This window comes from Neoarius graeffei, chromosome 20 (assembly GCF_027579695.1).
Source record: "Neoarius graeffei isolate fNeoGra1 chromosome 20, fNeoGra1.pri, whole genome shotgun sequence".
NCBI lineage: Eukaryota > Metazoa > Chordata > Actinopteri > Siluriformes > Ariidae > Neoarius > Neoarius graeffei.
This window is the reverse complement of record NC_083588.1, coordinates 11,878,739-11,900,972: the sequence shown is the minus strand read 5'-3', so window position 1 is coordinate 11,900,972 and position 22,234 is coordinate 11,878,739. Positions and strand designations below refer to the sequence as shown.

The following is a 22,234-nucleotide window of genomic DNA, read 5'->3' as shown; positions in this document are numbered from 1 at the left end:
CCATATTTCCCAGTTTATTCTCCATATTACCCAGTTTATTCCCCATACTTCCCAGTTCATTCTCCGACCCAGTAGTTTATTCCCCATACTACCCAGTTTATTCCCCATACTTCCCAGTTCATTCCCCATATTACCCAGTAGTTTATTCCCCATACTACCCAGTTTATTCCCCATACTTCCCAGTTCATTCCCCATATTACCCAGTTTATTCTCCATACTTCCCAGTTCATTCCCCATATTACCCAGTAGTTTATTCCCCATACTACCCAGTTTATTCCCCATACTTCCCAGTTCATTCCCCATATTACCCAGTTTATTCTCCATATTACTCAGTTTATTCTCCATAATTCCCAGTTCATTCCCCATATTTCCCAGTTTATTCTCCATACTTCCCAGTTCATTCCCCATATTACCCAGTAGTTTATTCCCCATACTACCCAGTTTATTCCCCATACTTCCCAGTTCATTCCCCATATTACCCAGTTTATTCTCCATATTACTCAGTTTATTCTCCATAATTCCCAGTTTATTCCCCATACTTCCCAGTTCATTCCCCATATTACCCAGTAGTTTATTCCCCATACTACCCAGTTTATTCCCCATACTTCCCAGTTCATTCCCCATCTTACCCAGTTTATTCTCCATATTACTGTTTATTCTCCATAATTCCCAGTTTATTCCCCATACTACCCAGTTTATTCCCCATACTTCCCAGTTCATTCCCCATATTACCCAGTAGTTCATTCCTCATACTACCCAGTTCATTCCCCATACTACCCAGTTTATTCTCCATATTTCCCAGTTTATTCCCCATATTTCCCAGTTTATTCTCCATACTTCCCAGTTCATTCCCCATATTACCCAGTAGTTTATTCCCCATACTACCCAGTTTATTCCCCATACTTCCCAGTTCATTCCCCATATTACCCAGTTCATTCCCCATACTACCCAGTTCATTCCCCATACTACCCAGTTTATTCTCCATATTTCCCAGTTTATTCTCCATACTTCCCAGTTCATTCCCCATATTACCCAGTAGTTTATTCCCCATACTACCCAGTTTATTCCCCATACTTCCCAGTTCATTCCCCATATTACCCAGTTCATTCCCCATACTACCCAGTTTATTCTCCATATTTCCCAGTTTATTCCCCATATTTCCCAGTTTATTCTCCATACTTCCCAGTTCATTCCCCATATTACCCAGTAGTTTATTCCCCATACTACCCAGTTTATTCCCCATACTTCCCAGTTCATTCCCCATATTACCCAGTTTATTCTCCATATTACTCAGTTTATTCTCCATAATTCCCAGTTCATTCCCCATATTTCCCAGTTTATTCTCCATACTTCCCAGTTCATTCCCCATATTACCCAGTAGTTTATTCCCCATACTACCCAGTTTATTCCCCATACTTCCCAGTTCATTCCCCATATTACCCAGTTTATTCTCCATATTACTCAGTTTATTCTCCATAATTCCCAGTTTATTCCCCATACTTCCCAGTTCATTCCCCATATTACCCAGTAGTTTATTCCCCATACTACCCAGTTTATTCCCCATACTTCCCAGTTCATTCCCCATCTTACCCAGTTTATTCTCCATATTACTGTTTATTCTCCATAATTCCCAGTTTATTCCCCATACTACCCAGTTTATTCCCCATACTTCCCAGTTCATTCCCCATATTACCCAGTAGTTCATTCCTCATACTACCCAGTTCATTCCCCATACTACCCAGTTTATTCTCCATATTTCCCAGTTTATTCCCCATATTTCCCAGTTTATTCTCCATACTTCCCAGTTCATTCCCCATATTACCCAGTAGTTTATTCCCCATACTACCCAGTTTATTCCCCATACTTCCCAGTTCATTCCCCATATTACCCAGTTCATTCCCCATACTACCCAGTTCATTCCCCATACTACCCAGTTTATTCTCCATATTTCCCAGTTTATTCTCCATACTTCCCAGTTCATTCCCCATATTACCCAGTAGTTTATTCCCCATACTACCCAGTTTATTCCCCATACTTCCCAGTTCATTCCCCATATTACCCAGTTCATTCCCCATACTACCCAGTTTATTCTCCATATTTCCCAGTTTATTCCCCATATTTCCCAGTTTATTCTCCATACTTCCCAGTTCATTCCCCATATTACCCAGTAGTTTATTCCCCATATTACCCAGTTTATTCTCCATATTACTGTTTATTCTCCATAATTCCCAGTTTATTCCCCATACTTCCCAGTTCATTCCCCATACTACCCAGTTTATTCTCCATAATTCCCAGTTCATTCCCCATATTTCCCAACTGGGAAATATTATTCTCCATATTTCCCAGTTTATTCTCCACACACCTCAGTCAAACCGTAGATTCAAACATGAGTTTAAAGTCATCACATGATAACGTGAAACCAAATGATCACGGTATAACATGAAACGTTTCACGTCATAACGTGAAAATATTATAACGTGAAAAATATCTTGTTCGAACAAACTTTCCACGTTATCACGCGATACCGTGTTTTCTTTTTTTCTGTTTTGGCAGCAAACCGCTTTTTTTTTTTTTTTTTTACCGAGCCCTTAAAAGGACATGTGCGAGTAAAAAAACCCCTAAATTTCTCAAAGAAAAAGTGGAGTGAACCACATGCAGGGCAGATGTGGTCGGTTCAGAGTAGTACACAGATGAACAGTCACTGGTGATCCTCCCCCCATGTCCTCCCCAGTGCAAAACCACTTGCCGGCACGCAGCCAAAAAAGAAGGAAGAAGAAGCAAGCGGAGGAAGGATGAACGGAAGGAAGCGGAGCCCTTAAAAGGACATGTGCGCACTTGAAACTTTTCTCGTGTTTCAGGTGCGCACGAGAAACCCTTAAGGCCTCTGCATGCTTCTGCGACAAGGTTTTTTTTTTTCACTCGCACATGTCCTTTTAAGGGCTCCGCTTCCTTCCGTTCACCCACCCTCCGCTTGCTTCTTCTTCTTCCTTTTTTTTTGGCTGCGTGCCGGCGAGTGATTTTGCACTGGGGAGGATCACCAGTGACTGTTCATCTGTGTACTACTCTGATCCGACCACGCTGCCCTGCATGTTCACTCCACTTTTTCTTTGAGAAATTTGCACAGGTAAGTTTTTTTTTTTAATTAATTTTTGTTAAATAGTCTAAACACTTCACAAGTACAGCCAGCCACTTTGCTGCTGTGAAGTAAATGTGTTGTTATTAATTTATGAATCTTTCTGTGTAATGTAATAAAATAAACCGATATTTTACTGTGCTTTAAGAAACACTCCATTAACTCATTGAACACGAACCATAAAGCTGAAAGGAGAAAGTATAATGGTGCTGATGTCACGTGTGAAAAAGATCTCATCTCATCTCATTATCTGTAGCCGCTTTATCCTTCTACAGGGTCGCAGGCAAGCTGGAGCCTATCCCAGCTGACTACGGGCGAAAGGCGGGGTACACCCTGGACAAGTCGCCAGGTCATCACAGGGCTGACACATAGACACACAACCATTCACACTCACATTCACACCTACGGTCAATTTAGAGTCACCAGTTAACCTAACCTGCATGTCTTTGGACTGTGGGGGAAACCGGAGCACCCGGAGGAAACCCACGCGGACACGGGGAGAACATGCAAACTCCACACAGAAAGGCCCTCGCCGGCCCCGGGGCTCGAACCCAGGACCTTCTTGCTGTGAGGCGACAGCGCGAACCACTACACCACCGTGCCGCCGTGAAAAAGATTAATAATAATAATAATAATAATAATGTTGGGGCGGTATGGTGGTGTAGTGGTTAGCGCTGTTGTCTCACAGCAAGAAGGTCCGGGTTCGAGCCCCATGGCCGGCAAGGAGTTTGCATGTTCTCCCCGTGTCTGCGTGGGTTTCCTCCGGGTGCTCCAGTTTCCCCCACAGTCCAAAGACATGCAGGTTAGGTTAACTGGTGACTCTAAATTGACCGTAGGTGTGAATGTGAGTGTGAATGGTTGTCTGTGTCTATGTATCAGCCCTGTGATGACCTGGCGACTTGTCCAGGGTGTACCCCGCCTTTCGCCCGTAGTCAGCTGGGATAGGCTCCAGCTTGCCTGCGACCCTGTAGAACAGGATAAAGCAGCTAGAGATGATGAGATGAGATAATAATGTTGTTTGTTTCTCAGATTGGTGTTTTCAGACAATAACATGAAGTCGGTTTTAATCCTTGGCATTCCTGGAATTGGTAAGTGTTACTGTTTTATCTTCTGTCCTGTCACACATCTTACAGTGAGACATTACCAGAAAGTCATTGTCGCCATGGAGGAAGTGTGAAACCTTTGAGTTGTGGGGATGTGCCAGCTTTTCAACACACGTGGTCGTCTGCGAGTCTGAGTGAACAATTCCTCGAAAAAAAAACAAAAGATCACGCGCTATATTTAGCCTGCAGAAACTGTTCGGACTGTGCTGACAGGGGCGCCGCCAGAAATTTTGGGCCCCATGAAAGATTAGAATTTTGGGCCCCCCAACTTTGCCCACCCTCGTCACAATTGCAAGGAAACATCTCATCTCATTATCTCTAGCCGCTTTATCCTTCTACAGGGTCGCAGGTAAGCTGGAGCCTATCCCAGCTGACTACGGGCGAAAGGCGGGGTACACCCTGGACAAGTCGCCAGGTCATCACAGGGCTGACACATAGACACAGACAACCATTCACACTCACATTCACACCTACGGTCAATTTAGAGTCACCAGTTAACCTAACCTGCATGTCTTTGGACTGTGGGGGAAACCGGAGCACCCGGAGGAAACCCACGCGGACACGGGGAGAACATGCAAACTCCACACAGAAAGGCCCTCGCCGGCCCCGGGGCTCGAACCCAGGACCTTCTTGCTGTGAGGCGACAGCGCTAACCACTACACCACCGTGCCGCCGCAAGGAAACATCTTATTATAAATTTATTTCAAAGTGACACGGAGTGACATTTCAATTTGATCAATTACGTATGTATTTCTTCATATGTTGTAACCTCTATCCCTCTTTTATGTGTGCTGCGCTTTCTCCAGCTCCTCAATTTGAAACCAATGGTTTAGAACGTGTGAACATTCCACACACGTAACCATGTCAAACACTTGACTGGTGTCCGTTATTAGCAACACTTTAATCTAGCAAACTGTATATGGCGCTCGCTCATTAAAAACTTCAATCCTAAAGCATTTATGGGTTGTATTGCTGCTTACCTCCTTCTCCAAAGGGGGATTCAGTGGTTTGGTAGGGCGGAGGTCCCCCTGAGGCTGAATCTGTGCGTATTTAGGGCATCCCATTAGTTATGAAACTGGTTATTAGCACTAGTTATTAGCACCAGCATAACGTAATATTTCATCTTGTTTATCACACAAGTCAGTTCAGTTATTAAAATGGAAAAAATGTCACTGTACAAACTGTAAAAGTGTTCTCTTGATAGGCTAATCCAACCACGTTCATACTGTTCATTTACCATTCGCTAATATTTTGAACACACATGTGAGCGATAGCTACCTTTCTTTGGGAAAAACTGAGTGACCAGTTGCCTGCCTCTCCGGTCCCTCTCAGCTTTCAGCTGCCTTTCTTTACGTTTTTGACAGCCACTCTTCATATTTAGCGATCATAGACTGTACGCACTCCACTGCTGGCTGGCTGGCTGCTGCACCGCGACACAGCAGCAAGCAGCGTTGCACTGATCAGCACACAGATTTAACGCATCGCGCGTCTACCAGAACTGGACCGTACCATTTCGCAAAAGGGGGAGGGTTAAATGACAATATGTTGAAGAACTCAAAAAATAGACAACCTTGTTCAATTAGCTCATTTTACCAGATGGAATATTGCATTGTTGTTATTTCAAAAGTCTTATTAAAATCATTAAAAGCATATTATCAGCCCCTTAAAGGGCCTCATGGCAGTGCTGGGCCCCTAGAATTGTTCTAACCTTTCCCCCCCTGGCGGCGCCCATGTGTGCTGATATCATGCTTATTGCACAGAAAAGTTTGTAGCATGACTGTGAATTCAAATGAACTCAAAAATAAATGTTGACTAAATCAGGGGTTTTCAAAGTGTGGGAGAGTCAGCCCCCCCTTCGGAGAGCAAATAAACAACAGCGTCCCCCCCCACAATTTTTGTTGTTGCTATACTTAATGTTCCATTCGTATTTTTAAAAAATGGTTGTTGTACACATTTTTATTTTTTTCTTTCACATTTTAAACATCTGTGCTTTTTAAAACCTCTTGTTTTACACATTTTAAACATCTCATAGCTAGGGCTGCACGATATCAGAAAAATATGCGATATTCGATAACATGACTGAATATCTCGATATCGATATGTATCACGATAATTAAATATATAATGTTTTTCTTACCTCTACTCGCCGTTCTGCCCTGTATCTAGCATTTAAAAAAACACCCAATGCATTGCTTCCATTCCAACATTATTTTTTATTGGAAAAACATGGCTACACCTGCAATGGTGTCCATCAATCATCTTTAAATCTCTTAATTTTTGTGAGCACAGCAGAAAATGTCTTAAGTTGAAATAAACAAAAAACTGAAAACTACATTACATTAACATAAAGCATTCAAAATGGCAATTTCAGCGGCTCCCGGGAGATGAAGGTGAGCGGCACAGATTCACCATAAACTCAAACACAATCTGTTAATAACACATGCGGGTGAGAGAGCGGTTGTGTGAGAGTGAGAGGTAGTGTGTGTGTGTGTGTGTGTGTGTGTGAGAGAGAGTGAGAGAGAGCGCGGTTTTATGTTTTTATGCTGCTGTACATCAGTGTTTGTCCCAGTGAGCCGCCCCACCACTGTTTTACATGTCTTGCAAAGTACCTGAGTTTGCAGTACGTCACCCCTCCTGAATCCAAAGTACTTCCAAATAGCAGACGTGTATTTTTTTTTTTTTGGAAACCAGTTCCTCCTCACACAAGTTTGTCTCACCACACTTGCTACCGCTTCTGCCATCACCACAAGGCTTTTACTTGTTTTGCAATAGGGGTGGAGTTATCCCGCGGCGCTTGTTGACATTCAAATGTGATTGGACGGCACAGAAAAATGTGCCTTTTATCGAAATTTAAGTAATTTTTGCGGTACGTGTATCGCAAACTATGATATCGCGATATCGATACTTTTTCGATATATTGTGCAGCCCTACTCATAGCATCGTTAGCTAGCACCTCTTGGCAGACAACACACTGTGGCAGTGGAGCATCTTCAGATCCAGTCCATGAAAATCCAAACTTTAAATAATCGTGGTCATACTTCCTTCTTTTTCCAGTCCCCAGGATTTCACGGGCCTTTTTTGTGATTGTTGCGGGCTAAAATGTCTGATGTTGTGGGGGGTTTTCCAAAAGAATTGCGATGAAAGTTGTGGTGTTTTTTAGGTTTTTGTTGCGATTACATTGCGGGAGGAAGTGAAAGTTGCAAGAAATTGTTGCGATTTTCTTTTTTTGTGATTAAAATTGAGTGATATGTTAAATATTAAGTTATTACTGAAAAACTATTGATTAAAAAAAAAAGACACTGAGAAATGGTCCTATAAACAACTTTATCAATATAAAAGATTACCAGGACTACAAAAATGCAGAAAAATAGGCTTTACTTATCCAAATGCACCTGTTGGTTCAAAAGTTAAAGTGCAGAGAACCTCACAGCACAACATGAAGTTACCTTAAAATATAATATAAATGCCTCAGATTTCATGTAAGGAAAAAAAAACTATTAATACTAGTACTGTGTGCAGGCAGTCTCTCCTGAAGACTAAATTAAACAATAATTATAAACTAATAAAATAAATGGCTCAGGCTTCATAGAAGAAAAAAAACAATTTGAACAGAATCTCACAGTATGATGCTGAAGCTGCCTAAACAATGGAAAATAAAATACCATTTTGGCAAAAATGTTGGCATCCATTAATTTCTTGTATTAAGTAAAAAAAATAAAGTGCACACAGTCCTTCACTGTAAACATAACACCCTTTCAGTAACAGAATTTAAGCCTACATAAACACTGACTCGCACATCATGCAATGTTGCCAGATACTGCTGACGGTTTCCAGTCCAAAATATGTTCAAAACCCGCCAAAATGCACTCGAAACCGCCCAATCTGACAACACTGCACGCATGCTGCTTCTCTTGAACGTATACACGGAAGTAAGGCGGAAGGTAGTTTGTCGACGTCACCTCAAGACGACGCCAACGATTGGTCAAATTTGCGGGAAAGTTGCGGTGATTGGATATAATTGCAACACCGCCCTGAATTCGCGGGGATTAGTTGAATTTGCGCTGAAGTTGCAAATCGCAACATCCTGGAGGGTCTGTTTTTTTTTTGCTTGGCCCAGACTTTGTCTCCTCACTCACTGTAGCTTTAGGTACTAAAAATCGATCCATTTTGTCTCTGGTAAAGGCTAGCTGAAGTTCGCTAAATGTCCGCAGTAGTAACTTATTCTGGTTTATTTTTCCTCACGTTGCACCCCCCAGGGGGGGGCGCACCCCACACTTTGAAAAGCCCTGGACTAAATCACATGAAATCACATCAACTCGAAAAGCTTCATGAAGCTGCTCGTGTGCTTCAGGTGCTCATGACCTGACTTTGAGGAAAACCTCTATTCTGGATGTTCAGTTTCATTGTTGTATGATATTATTTCGATAAAATTAGCCTATTTATCTGCTTTCCTGAAGTGACCACAGTTCTCCTGTGATGGTCAGAAACTGTTCATGGTTTCAGGAGAGACGTAAGACGAGCGTTTTGGAAATGGGTGATTTGGAAAATTAACATTTTATTTTTTTTAAATGTCATGCCATAGTTGCTTCCTGCCCCAATACACCTCGGTCTTCTTTTCTGACAAAGTATGATGACAGAAAAATCCCAAAGCTGGGGGTTCCCATGTTAGAAGTCATGTATTACATAAACAAAAGGTTGGTAGACTGGCTCCACGGCCAGTTTACCAACCTTATTTTCATCATTAATCAGTCAAGATTACTCGGCTCAACGTTATTCAATTCAAGTCGATAATATTGATCCAAACGGACGATTTTTTTTTCAACTAAGAAGACAAGTTGACTATATATTGATTTGAAGTTGCCAATGTGTTGATCCGGGCGGTACTGTGGTGTAGTGGTGAGCACTCTTGCCTCACAGCAAGAAGGTTCTGGGTTCGAGCCCGGTGGCCGATAGGGACCTTTCTGTGCGGAGTTTGCATGCTGCGCACTGACTTGGCCAAGGCCGTTGCTGGGGAAACAATTTTCTCCCAGAGGTCACTGCTGTTAGATTCTCTTGTATCCCTACCCCCCCTTCCCGCAGTCGCTGTTTTACCCCCAGTATGACAAGTCGGTAAGCGCCGTCTGGCTGCAGGACCGGGCTGCTTGTTTGCGCTGGGTTACCCATACCTCTGCCCTCTCCCTCATTCCCTTCCCCCTCGAGTCTTGAGTCATGTGAAAAAGTGTACTGTGTTACTTTTGTGCTTATGTGCTGAGGTGTATTTTTTTAATGTTCCCATACTGTACTCCCTTTAGGGGCATAGTGTGGGGGTTGCTTTTTTCTCCTCTCCTCCCCTCCCCTCATGTTACTACTGTATTTTTCATCCCTGTCTTCCTGTCCTGTCTACTCCCCCTGTGTTGATTGTATGTATGTGTATGGACGGGTTGATGGCTAATTTCGCTGGTACTTGTGACTAGTGACAATAAAGGGCAATTCATCATCATCGGTTGAAAGGTGAGTTACGTTGAATTCATCTGCAAGAAGCCACACCCCATGTTTTGAATGTGAAGTGTCAAAATGAGTCACAAAAACAGAACTAAAGGCTCACAACACATTGTCATAGTATGGAAGGGCTGGAAATTAAACAAGTAGTACACAAACCCTGTGTCCGAAATCGGCCCCTGCTCATATATAGATATAATGAGGACGCCATTTTGTAGTGCTGTCCGAAACGATAGTGAGGATTATTACACCCTATATAGTGCATTCAGGGCGGCACGGTGGTGTAGTGGTTAGCGCTGTCGCCTCACAGCAAGAAGGTCCTGGGTTCGAGCCCCGGGGCCGGCGAGGGCCTTTCTGTGCGGAGTTTGCATGTTCTCCCCGTGTCCGCGTGGGTTTCCTCCGGGTGCTCCGGTTTCCCCCACAGTCCAAAGACATGCAGGTTAGGTTAACTGGTGACTCTAAATTGACCGTAGGTGTGAATGTGAATGGTTGTCTGTGTCTGTGTCAGCCCTGTGATGACCTGGCGACTTGTCCAGGGTGTACCCCGCCTTTCGCCCGTAGTCAGCTGGGATAGGCTCCAGCTTGCCTGCGACCCTGTAGAAGGATAAAGCGGCTAGAGATAATGAGATGAGATGAGATATAGTGCATTCAAAGTATCCCACAACGCATCACGAAAAGTAGTGGACAACCGATGGTCACTAACCAAGCAATATGTCCCATCGTGCATTGTGGTCGCACTGAAAGAAATCAAATCAAAAGCCTCAAATTTGATTGAATAAAAGGCAGCGGAAACGAAGAAAGTATTCAGCCTTGATTTAAAAGAACCAAAAGATGCAGCAGACACAAAGTACTTTGGATTGATTAATGTGACAAATACGCTCAATATAATATGTATTTATCACAAAAATGCATGCACGTATTTATCATTTTGAAAACCCACCACGTTTTAATTGTGTGACAGTAATGATGTAAATAATAGCGCAACCGACCAGTAGGGTGCATTAGTTGCCCCCTAAAAATGAAAAGTTCCTCCGATCATGATGCATTTTTTTGTTTTTTTGTTCCTTTTGGTAAGAAAACACACTGGGTAAAATATTTTGACAAAATTCTAAAATTTAATGGTGGCACCAGGAGCTCAAAGTTATGGAAAAAGCTGCTATTTTATGACTTTTATGACAAAATTTCGATCATTTTTCATGAAACATTATGGCACCTTATAGAGTATACCAAATATCTTAGATACACATTTTTAGTACATATTCTAAATATATTATCAAGCACAGTTTGAGTTTTAGCTGTTCATTGAATCATTGTTCAACTACTTTTAAACAATACAAATGTATTATGAATCACATTAATGCTTCTCAATCCCTTGCAAAGGTTCTTAACATGATCTCTGGGTCACAAGAAATCAGTAAATGGAGTCCAACATTGTGATTCAAACCTTATGCGAAAACATAAAATAAGCGTTTTTTGGCAAAAAATGAACCTCATGGTGCCACCACTAGACTTGTGAATATGGTCAAAAAATTTTACAGGATGTCTTTATTGGTGAAAAGGAACACCCAAACAAATGCATCAGATTTTATGAAAGTGAGGGCAACTGATGCACCCTACTGACCAGTGTCCGAAAGTGTTTTTTTTCAATGAGCTCACTATATAGTCCTCTATCTAGTAATTCCCTATCAAGTGAAAAGGGAGTAGTGAACGAGTGAGCGATTTCGGACAGTGGGAAAGTCTACAGGTAAAACAGCACGGTGCGTCAGGTTCATGAACACCTTTTTGAGCTTTGGCCAATTGGCCAATCACGTGATTTTCAATCGTGGCGGCGCCGGTGGAATAGACGAACTTTTTAACACTTTTTTTTTTTTTTTTAAATTTTTTATTTTTATTGGGGTTTTCAGAGTTTAACATACACACAGTATTTGACATATCTGACATACCGATGTATATCAATGACACATATATACACCAAAGAAAACAAAAACAAACAAACGAAAAAAATACCCATGAGAAGCGACAGAAATAAAAGAGGATATCGAGTAGTTCAGTGCTGTCTTCATATTAACATCAGGCTAAATTGCAGGAAGTTCTGGTTTACTTCTGTTGAAGTGATCTATAAAAGGGTTCCGGATTTGATGGAATTTATCTTCACACCCTCTCAATGAGAATTAATTTTTTCTAACTGGTAGATGTTGCATAACATCTTTCAAAAGGGCAGAGTGAGTCGGGGGTCGAGCCTGCTTCCAGTTCAGTAAAATCAGTCTGCATGCTAGAAGAGATATAAATGTAATCATGCTATATTGACAGCTAGACAGTACGAGACCAGATTCTTTAACTCCAAAGATAGCTGAGAGATGAACTTTTTGGCTCGATTCAGAAAATCGGCAGCAGGGGACACTAATATTGATTTGAAGTTGTTGCCGTGTTGATTAGGGCAGCACGGTGGTGTAGTGGTTAGCACTGTTGCCTCACAGCAAGAAGGTTCTGGGTTCAAGCCCAGAACCAGGGCCTTTCTTTGCGGAGTGTGCATGTTCTCCCCATGTCTGTGTGGGTTTCCTCCGGTTTCCCCTACATTTCAAAGACATGCGGTTAGGCTAATTGGTGGCTCTAAATTGACCGTCGGTGTGAATGGTTGTCCATGTCTATGTGTCAGCCAAACGATGATCTGGCCACTTGTCCAGGGTGTACCCTGCCTGTCGCCCATAGTCAGCTGGGATAGGCTCCAGCTTGCCTGCGACCCTGCACAGGATAAGCGGTTACGGATAATGGATGGACATGTTGATTCGGGAAACCTTTACTGTTTTGTGATCAAACGGAGACTGACAGATTGCACGTGGAGTGGCCCGTTCATGAATTATAGCTTTTGGGATTTTTCCGTGTCGTAACTTGTAGGAAAAGAATACCGAGGAGGATTGTGTATTGGGGCATGTCGCAACCATGGTCACGCTGGGGGGTTATCGGGGCACAAGTTCTCAATAAATTTGAAAGTGTGACGTGTTTGCCATATTGTGTCCAGATGGTTTCCAAAGGAGTAAATGAAAAACGCTATCGGTTATGGCCAGGAACTTTGTTTGACTCGATTGTGTCACATGTTCAAAATATCTATTCTAATTTGTTCTCCTATCTGTTAGTTTCCCTGTTCATGCTACAGTGCCAAGCCTTCCTATTCAGACAGATCATCGTAAGTGAGCCCGGGACCTTTCCGTGTACCTGCTCTGGAAAATGTCCGGTGGTTCAGTGGATCCTCTTCATTCCCAGCAAAGCTACCATTGCTGAAAGCAAGATGTGCCACAACGAATGGCATTTTGAAAAAGGATTTTCTCTGTCAGGAAATGCCAGCAAAGGAGACGTCTCCCTGACGATCAACTCAGTCACCTACAATCACGCAGGCTCCTACAGGTGCATCTGTAATGGAAAATCAGCGACTGAAGTAAAACTGAAAGTGATCGGTAAGTGTGCCTGATGTCATGAACAGAAAATTGTCATTCTTATCATGTCTGTAGTAAAGTCTGATAAGCCACACAGGTGTAGGCAGCTCGGACAGAAAAGCACAATAGAGCAGCGGCTACAATTATCGACAGTCCATAATTATCGACACCTTTCCAGATTTACCAATAAAAACAATTTTACAAAGGTGAGTTTCAGTTACCACACCTACAGTGGTGCTTGAAAGTTTGTGAACCCTTTTGAATTTTCTATATTTCTGCATAAATATGACCTAAAACATCATCAGAGTTTCACACAAGTCCTAAAAGTAGATAAAGAGAACCCAGTTAAACAAATGAGACAAGAATATTATACATAGCCATTTATTTATTGAGGAAAATGATCCAATATTACATATGTCAGTGGCAAAAGTATGTGAACCTTCGCTTTCAGTATCTGGTGTGACCCCCTTGTGCAGCAATAACTGCAACTAAACGTTTCTGATAACTGTTGATCAGTCCTGCACACCGGCTTGGGGGAATTTTAGCCCGTTCCTCTGTCCAGAACAGCTTCAACTCTGGGATGTTGGTGGGTTTCCTCACATGAACTGCTCGCTTCAGGTCCTTCCACAACATTTCCATTGGATTAAGGTCAGGACTTTGACTTGGCCATTCCAAAACATTAACTTTATTCTTCTTGAACCGTTCTTTGGTAGAACGACTTGTGTGCTTAGGGTCGTTGTCTTGCTGCATGACCCACCTTCTCTTGATATTCAGTTCATGGACAGATGTCCTGACATTTTCCTTTAGAATTCGCTGGTATAATTCAGAATTCATTGTTCCATCAATGATGGCAAGCCGTCCTGGCCCAGATGCAGTAAAACAGGCCCAAACCATGATACTACCACCACCATGTTTCACATATGGGATAAGGTTTTTATGCTGGAATGCAGTGTTTTCCTTTCTCCAAACATAACGCTTCTCATTTAAACCAAAAAGTTCTATTTTGGTCTCATCCGTCCACAAAACATTTTTCCAATAGCCTTCTGGCTTGTCCACATGGTCTTTAGCAAACTGCAGATGAGCAGCAATGTTCTTTTTGGAGAGCAGTGGCTTTCTCCTTGCAACCCTGCTATGCACACCATTGTTGTTCAGTGTTCTCCTGATGGTGGACTCATGATCATTAACATTAGCCAATGTGAGAGAGGCCTTCAGTTGCTTAGAAGTTACCCTTGGGTCCTTTGTGACCTCGCCAACTATTGCTCTTGGAGTGATCTTTGTTGGTCGACCACTCCTGGGGAGGGTAACAATGGTCTTGAATTTTCTCCATTTGTACACAATCTGTCTGATTGTGGATTGGTGGAGTCCAAACTCTTTAGAGATGGTTTTGTAACTTTTTCCAGCCTGATGAGCATCAACAACGCTTTTTCCGAGGTCCTCAGAAATCTCCTTTGTTCGTGCCATGATACACTTCCACAAACGTGTTGTGAAGATCAGACTTTGATAGATCCCTGTTCTTTAAATAAAACAGGGTGCCCACTCACACCTGATTGTCATCCCATTGATTGAAAACACCTGACTCTGATTTCACCTTCAAATTAACTGCTAATCCTAGAGGTTCACATACTTTTGCCACTCACAGATATGTAATATTGGATCATTTTCCTCAATAAATAAATGACCAAGTATAATATTTTTGTCTCATTTGTTTAACTGGGTTCTCTTTATCTACTTTCAGGACTTGTGTGAAACTCTGATGATGTTTTAGGTCATATTTATGCAGAAATATAGAAAATTCTAAAGGGTTCACAAACTTTCAAGCACCACTGTATTATCGGTTAATAATCAACCGGAAGACCCACCTCGCCCTTTGATCTCGTCGTCTGACGACGCAGCTCGTTACCTGAGATGGAAGTTTTTTCGCACGATCAGCAATTTGAGGAAAACCCGGACGTCATCATCGCAAGTAAGCATGGTGGAAAGATCACGGACATGTTTTTACTGATCAAATTCACTGATATTTCATGATCTTCTTGTCGAAACCTACTTTGTTTCTTACTCTTTCATTTGACAGTCGGCATTTTGTATCTAAACACGCATTTGAGAAGTCACGTGAGGTGTCGATAAGCGCTATCACTTTCACCGGTGTCCACCATTATCGACACCCTGTGGAATTAAGGGACATTTACCACTGTTATGGATCGATCTTTGTGTAACATTGTTGAAGTAGATGAAGTACTTAAAAAAAAAATAATAATAAAAGTGCCGTGATTTATGATAATTTTTTTTTCTGATCCATAACAGAATGGAATGTTTATCGAGTATTTGGAATCCTAGTGCAATAAATAGAATTAGAGCGGAATTAAATTCCGAGCATATAAAAAATTACATGCTTGAAATATTCAGATTTTTCAATTCCATTCAGAAAATATTATTATTATATTTTTTGCAGTTTATTGTAAATATCGACCACATATTACAATATCAATGGACATTTAATATTTTGGTTCGAGGAATGACGTGCGACCTTTGACCTGGATTTTCATGCGGTTATAATGTCAATTGCCTAACTAGAAATTAATACAAACAACAACAAATGATTAACAAAACGTGATCTATGGAAATACTTAGAAAGTGGAACAAAAAGATTTTCTGACACAGGTTCAACGTTATCAGTTCATTTGTTCCAAACATTAGAATTACTTCCTCATTTACGTAAACACCGACGTTGATGTCGTTCTCATCTCATTATCTCTAGCCGCTTTATCCTGTTCTACAGGGTCGCAGGCAAGCTGGAGCCTATCCCAGCTGACTATGGGCGAAAGGCGGGGTACACCCTGGACAAGTCGCCAGGTCATCACAGGGCTGACACATAGACACAGACAACCATTCACACTCACATTCACACCTACGGTCAATTTAGAGTCACCAGTTAACCTAACCTGCATGTCTTTGGACTGTGGGGGAAACCGGAGCACCCGGAGGAAACCCACGCGGAGAACATGCAAACTCCACACAGAAAGGCCCTCGCCGGGGCTCGAACCCGGACCTTCTTGCTGTGAGGCGACAGCGCTAACCACTACACCACTGTGCCACCCTTGATGTCGTTCTATAAAATATATTTTGTACTAAATATAAGTCTGTGTCAAACAAATTTGAAATAAAACTGTTTTGTTACCTTAATGCCACAGACTGATTTTTTTATTTATTTTTTTATAAATAATCATCTGGATGTCGATAATTGCGGAACGGTTCAATAACTGTGGACAAAAGTATTGATAATTGTGGAACGGTGTCATATGATCTGATACACTAAGTAATCAGGAATCAACTCTTTTTTTTTTTTTCCCCAGTGGAAGTTTGAGTAATTATTCGTGCGCAAAAAGTCTTTTCTACTTTTGCAACAGCCAGAAGATCTGTTAAGGTGTCGATAATTGTAGCCGCCGCTCTAGTAAAGCTAAAATTGTTTCTGCTTGACAGTGCCGACAGTTATAAAGGTTTTCGAGAGGGAGAATGTCACGCTGCCGTGCTACGGAGACACTCGGCACAATGTTCAAGATGTCACATGGATGAAAGCTGGACAAAAGGTTCTGCTGTACAATCATGCAAACGGATCGGTGACGACGGCTGACGCGTCAGAAAGCAGATTGACGATGTCAGGAAAAGGATTTCAAGATGGACATCTCAGTCTTCACATCGCTTCAGTTGACCTGTCTGATGCAGGATTATATCAGTGTCTCCTCCATGATGAGTCGCAGGACGGATACCCAAACGCTGTTTTACTGAAGGTAGAACGTAAGTATCCCTTATTCTAATGTTACCTTGGAAAAGCTTTGGAAATTGAAAGGGAATGGATTTGTTCATAGTTAGTGTGAGCTGCTGAGCGAATGTTCCAGTGTAGTTTGAGTTTTTATTTGAAAATGCCGTCCCGTTTTGTCCTGTTTATACTGACGTCCTGATGTACAGTCAGTCTCCATGCATGTCAGGTAGCGTGTAAAGGATAAACTGACACAGAGACGCCTTTTCGTGTTGACAGTTCCACAGTTTCTCAGCCTACATCTTTGGAAATTTCTGAATAAATAATCAAGTTATTCTTTGTTTCACCAGGGCGACAACAGTTATCAACCACCGACAGTTATGAAGTTTTAATACTGCGCGGATTACTCGGATCGATCGTCTTTGTCGGCGTCATCGGACTAATCGTTAACATTACGAGAAGATGTTGTGGGAAATCCGTAGACTCTTAGGACTGCACTGATTCCAGATCCGGATTTTAATACACAGGACAGCATTAAAATAAAACCTCATCTCATCTCATTATCTCTAGCCGCTTTATCCTGTTCTACAGGGTCGCAGGCAAGCTGGAGCTTATCCCAGCTGACTACGGGCGAAAGGCGGGGTACACCCTGGACAAGTCGCCAGGTCATCACAGGGCTGACACATAGACACAGACAACCATTCACATTCACACCTACGGTCAATTTAGAGCCACCAGTTAACCCTGCATGTCTTTGGACTGTGGGGGAAACCGGAGCACCCGGAGGAAACCCACGCGGACACGCGGAGAACATGCAAACTCCGCACAGAAAGGCCCTCGCCGGCCACGGGGCTCGAACCCGGACCTTCTTGCTGTGAGGCGACAGCGCTAACCACTACACCACCGTGCCACCCTAAAATGAAACCTCTTGTTTGATTTATTCCAGTCCATAAACAGTTCATCGTTGGTAGACAGAGATGTGGCACATATTCTGCTGCAAATGAAACATTAAACATTCTTTTATCACGGCGGTACTCAGACTACTGCATGGGGACACTGACGAGACAGAAAATATTAATACATTAAATCCAGTCAAGTGGGTTGTTTTTATTTTCTGTTAGTATTTTCTGTCTCGCCAGTGTCCCCCTGCAATAGTCTGAGTACCGCTGTGATAAAAGAATGTTTTGTAGAGGATATTCTTTATCTTTCCAAGCGCAATACATATGTTGTTACTGATTTATTTATTTTTAATTTTGAGTCTCAGGGGGGCAGCACGGTGGTGTAGTGGTTCGCGCTGTTGCCTCACAGGAAGAAGGTCTGGGTTCGAGCCCCGTGGTTGGCGAGGGCCTTTCTGTGCGGAGTTTGCATGTTCTCCCCGTGTCCGCGTGGGTTTCCTCCGGGTGCTCCGGTTTCCCCCACAGTCCAAAGACATGCAGGTTAGGTTAACCGGTGACTCTAAATTGACCGTAGGTGTGAATGTGAGTGTGAATGGTTGTCTGTGTCTATGTGTCAGCCCTGTGATGACCTGGCGACTTGTCCAGGGTGTACCCCGCCTTTTGCCCGTAGTCAGCTGGGATAGGCTCCAGCTTGCCTGCGACCCTGTAGAACAGGATAAAGCGGCTAGAGATAATGAGATGAGATGAGATGTTCATCTTGATGGAGCATGTAGAAATACTGTAAGCAATTCGAAATAAGTGCAATCTTCTTTCCATCATGTACAATAACATTGTGTGGGTGCAATCAGTTAATTATTGAAATTAAGTGATCAATCTCATTAAATCAGTCTCATTAAATTTGAAGGTTAATAATTAAAATGAATCAATCCTATTGAATTGTTTACTTTGACTCCTTTGAATTGAATCATACCATAGAATCAGTCTCATTTGAAGTGAATCATTCAGTGAATCGTTTAGTGAATCATTTAGTGAATCGTTCAGTGAATCGTTTAGTGAATCATACCAATGAATCATTTAGTGAATCATACCAATGAATCATACCATTAATCCTGGTGCTTAATAATAAATTACCAAACAGCTAAATTATGGTATATTTCCAAATTATTACGATCACTTACCATATTACATAACTTATATGCACCTTTTTGAATTCTTCGAGAGATTGGGGACTTCATATATCGTTCACACAAATAAACACAGTTTGTTTAATAAATGAATTTATTATAACAAAGATAAAAATAATAAATCAATATATACAAGCAGTGAGGTGTGTATATACATGTGTGTATGGCCTAGCTTGTTGCTAGCTAAAACAAAAGAATGTTATCTAAATAGAACAAAGGATTAGCTCTGTTGCTAATGTGTGCTTGTGTGTGTGTATGAAGGACTTGACCATGTGTTTAGCCTCGTGTAGCTAACTACACGTGGTGGAGGCCTAGATTAGCCTTGTGTTGCTAGTATGTGTTTGTGAAAGGCCCTATGGCCTAGCTAAAGTGTTTGTTAGGCCTGGTGAGGCCTACTGAGCACGAGGTAGCTAAAGACAAAGGGAAGCTATCTAAAGTGTATCAGGCCTGGTCAGGCCTGTTAAGCACGTGTTTTCTCAGTAACAAAAAGATTCCACACTCATAACATTACCAAACTCACTGAAACCTTGATAAGGTCAAAATGTATGATAAGGAAATTAGTGTTAGTCAGAATAAGAGAGAGAGAAGGAGCATGCACAGCCTATCTATTAAACAATTGAGAGAACACAGAACCAAAATAAATCAACACGCTGCGTGTCTAACAGTGTAACAGATAAACCTGGGTTTAAAATCACACTATTTCAGTAAAAGCAAATTCCTAAGACTATCTTAATTATGCCCAAATGCCAAAATCTTACTTAATCCTGCCTTTAGCAAGATATGAAGAACTATTCGCCGGTGTAGTTTCGGGCCTCGCCGTGGGAGCACGTGAGCCGCTCGTGATGGAGGCGTAGAAAACTTTCGGGTCCAGCGGAGCACTTGGGTGGTTCCCGTAGAAAGCAGAGGATTCTTGGTCCGAACCTCAGCGTTCGTGAGGAAAAGTCTCTGATCAGAATAAGATGCACAGCGCTTTTGAGTTAAAAAGGATTCAATCGCTTCTTAACTTTTAACTGCCTGGGCTGCAGTTGTGACCTCACTTCTAATACAAGTAAACCGGTTGTAACTCAGGTTGAGTTTAAAGATCGCGCGACTCTAGAGTTTACCTTTGCCAAGGGTAAGAAAGAAAATCGCGCTGAGTGATGGATCTTGCAAGAAAGAAGACGTCTTTTTGGGTGGCGAGCATCTCTTTGGTGCGTCTAGACTCCTTGAAATCCGGACGCGAGAGACAAAATGGCGGAGCTTCCGCTTGGACTTATGCGCGCAAGGCGGACAGACGTAGATGATCCCGCCCACGCGTGACGTAGGTCACGCGGAAGTTGCCTGGGAATTGTAGTTCTGACACAAGATGGCGGCATGATACCTACAATTGCATACAATGGTGAAAAATACTTGAATCCTTTGTTATAAAAAATTGGAGTCAAAATTCCGACTCGTGAACTCAACCCCGAGTTCATGGAGTGATGTGAAATCAACATGGCTGATTTTACCATGAAATGAGTTCTGCAGTATACATGTTCAATAAAGACAGTTTATGCTATGCTGTTTTCCCCCGAAACGCATGAAGGTTGAAAATAACGTCATTCCGTGCTCCGACTTCCCACTTCCGAATGAAAGTCAAATGCAGCGTTATATGTGATTTGGGGTAAAATCCTCAGCACCATCGAGTTAGAATTAGAAGCACACTCAAGCACAGTGAAATTCATCCTCCGCATTTAACCCATGCACACACGCAAGTGAGCAATGAGCACACACACACACATACCCAGAGCAGTGGGCAGCAATGCTCCAGTGCAGTTGGGGGTTAGGCGCCTTGATCAAGAGCACTTCAGCCCAAGGCTGCCCCACATTAACCTAAACGCATGTCTGTGGACTGTGGGAGGAAACCCACATAGACACGAGGAGAACATGCAAACTCGACACAGAAAGACCTCCGTCAGCCACTGGGCTCGAAGCCAGAACCTTCTTGCTGTGAGGCGACAGTGCTAACCACTACACCACTGTGCTGCCCACAGTGTTGCCCACAGTCTATAGAGGATGTGCAGTCACGTGATCCGTCCGTGTTTACTCCGCCATATTGGACGGCTTCAGGATTGCTTACCTTGCGCGAGCATAATGGATCCAGGGAGTAATCCCCAAGAAAATTCGGAAAATACCCCATCTACATCGCGTGATAACTTGTCTAAGTTTGTTCAGCATCTTGAAGGTGATGTAAGGCAGCGTTACGTGGAAAAGTGTTCCAGGTTGGGGATTGCAGATCCGTGCAACTTGCCGCAATCCTTGTTCAGGGAAATTCGGAGCTGCGGTGCCGGCGATTTGCCCGATCTGGCCTACCACGACATTTACAATTTTCTTGTTAATCGTGAATTGTGTTACACTGGCAAAGCCCTCAAAGCTTACAAGAGCCTGGAAGCTTATAAATATTTTGTTGCGGGATGGGTATCCCAACTATACCTCTGGAAGGTTCCGAAGAAGAATGTCTTCTACTTGATAACCTCACGGGTAAATGGCATTAAGACATTTATCATAAAGAGACTATGCAGGACGTTTTATCGTAAGAATGTTCGAAATCTAAACTCAGTTCCAGATAATGACAGGGTTGTAAATATGTATGTTTGTCTGAAAAACAGTAAATCAGAAAGCTGCGCACGTTTGCGCAGCTTTCTGATTTACTGTTTTCTTCTCATACTTCCTATGTTTCATGGACTGTAACGGCATTTGCTCATTTAGTAATTTTAATACAGAACTTACTTTGATGAAATTATTCAGACACTCCAATCCCCCCCCCCCAAAAAAAAAAAAATCGGATCTGCACGATTCAGCCGTGAAAAAGGCGGCATCCGCCAAAAGGCGCGCCGTTTGCATCCCTGCATTAAGAACATTAATATTACACGTCCATGTGAAAACCAGTTATATTTTTTTTATCACAACTTGGTGATAGGTGGCGCAGTATACTACAATTATACAGCAAGTTCTAACTAATATTTTGAAAAGACCCCAATGATCCAATAAAGTGTGCAGTGACTAAAAACAGCGTCTCTCCTCGTCTGTGGGGAATCTATAAAATGACAGGCCCTCCTTTTAGCCCTGTCTATTTGTACAACCAAATGCTGAACAAGATATAACCATTCTCGAAAGATCTACTCCCACACACTTGATAATTAGAACGGGTTCGTCTAAGTTCTATGCGCGGCCATGCCATCCAAGATGGCAGATAAACAAATATCACGTGACCTCGTGACGTCACGTGCACGCTCT

The 22,234-nt window shown here is 42.4% G+C and overlaps 1 protein-coding gene across 2 annotated transcripts; it reads left to right on the top strand.

Annotated features, from left to right (window-relative positions):
* Positions 1-3,045: 3,045 nt before the first annotated feature.
* On the top strand, positions 3,046-17,431 carry LOC132869176 (uncharacterized). Of its 2 annotated transcripts, XM_060902510.1 has the most exons (5): positions 3,046-3,124; positions 4,163-4,221; positions 12,849-13,166; positions 16,623-16,937; positions 17,250-17,431. In XM_060902510.1, the coding sequence occupies exons 2-5, from the start codon at positions 4,185-4,187 to the stop codon at positions 17,387-17,389; spliced, it is 810 nt and encodes a 269-aa protein (XP_060758493.1). In that variant the 5' UTR covers positions 3,046-3,124; positions 4,163-4,184; the 3' UTR covers positions 17,390-17,431. The 2 variants fall into 2 exon arrangements, with proteins under 2 accessions (XP_060758493.1, XP_060758492.1); XM_060902509.1 differs by lacking the exons at positions 3,046-3,124; positions 4,163-4,221 and having other exon boundaries at positions 12,692-13,166.
* The last annotated feature ends 4,803 nt before the right edge of the window (positions 17,432-22,234 follow it).

What these genes read in the sequence shown, in the direction of transcription:
- LOC132869176 (XM_060902509.1), top strand. Translation starts at nt 12,734, where the DNA reads ATGGTTTCCAAAGGAGTAAATGAAAAACGCTATCGGTTATGGCCAGGA. An exon ending in AGTAAAACTGAAAGTGATCG is followed by an intron (nt 13,167 to 16,622) that starts GTAAGTGTGCCT and finishes TCTGCTTGACAG; the next exon opens with TGCCGACAGTTATAAAGGTT. An exon ending in TGTTTTACTGAAGGTAGAAC is followed by an intron (nt 16,938 to 17,249) that starts GTAAGTATCCCT and finishes TTGTTTCACCAG; the next exon opens with GGCGACAACAGTTATCAACC.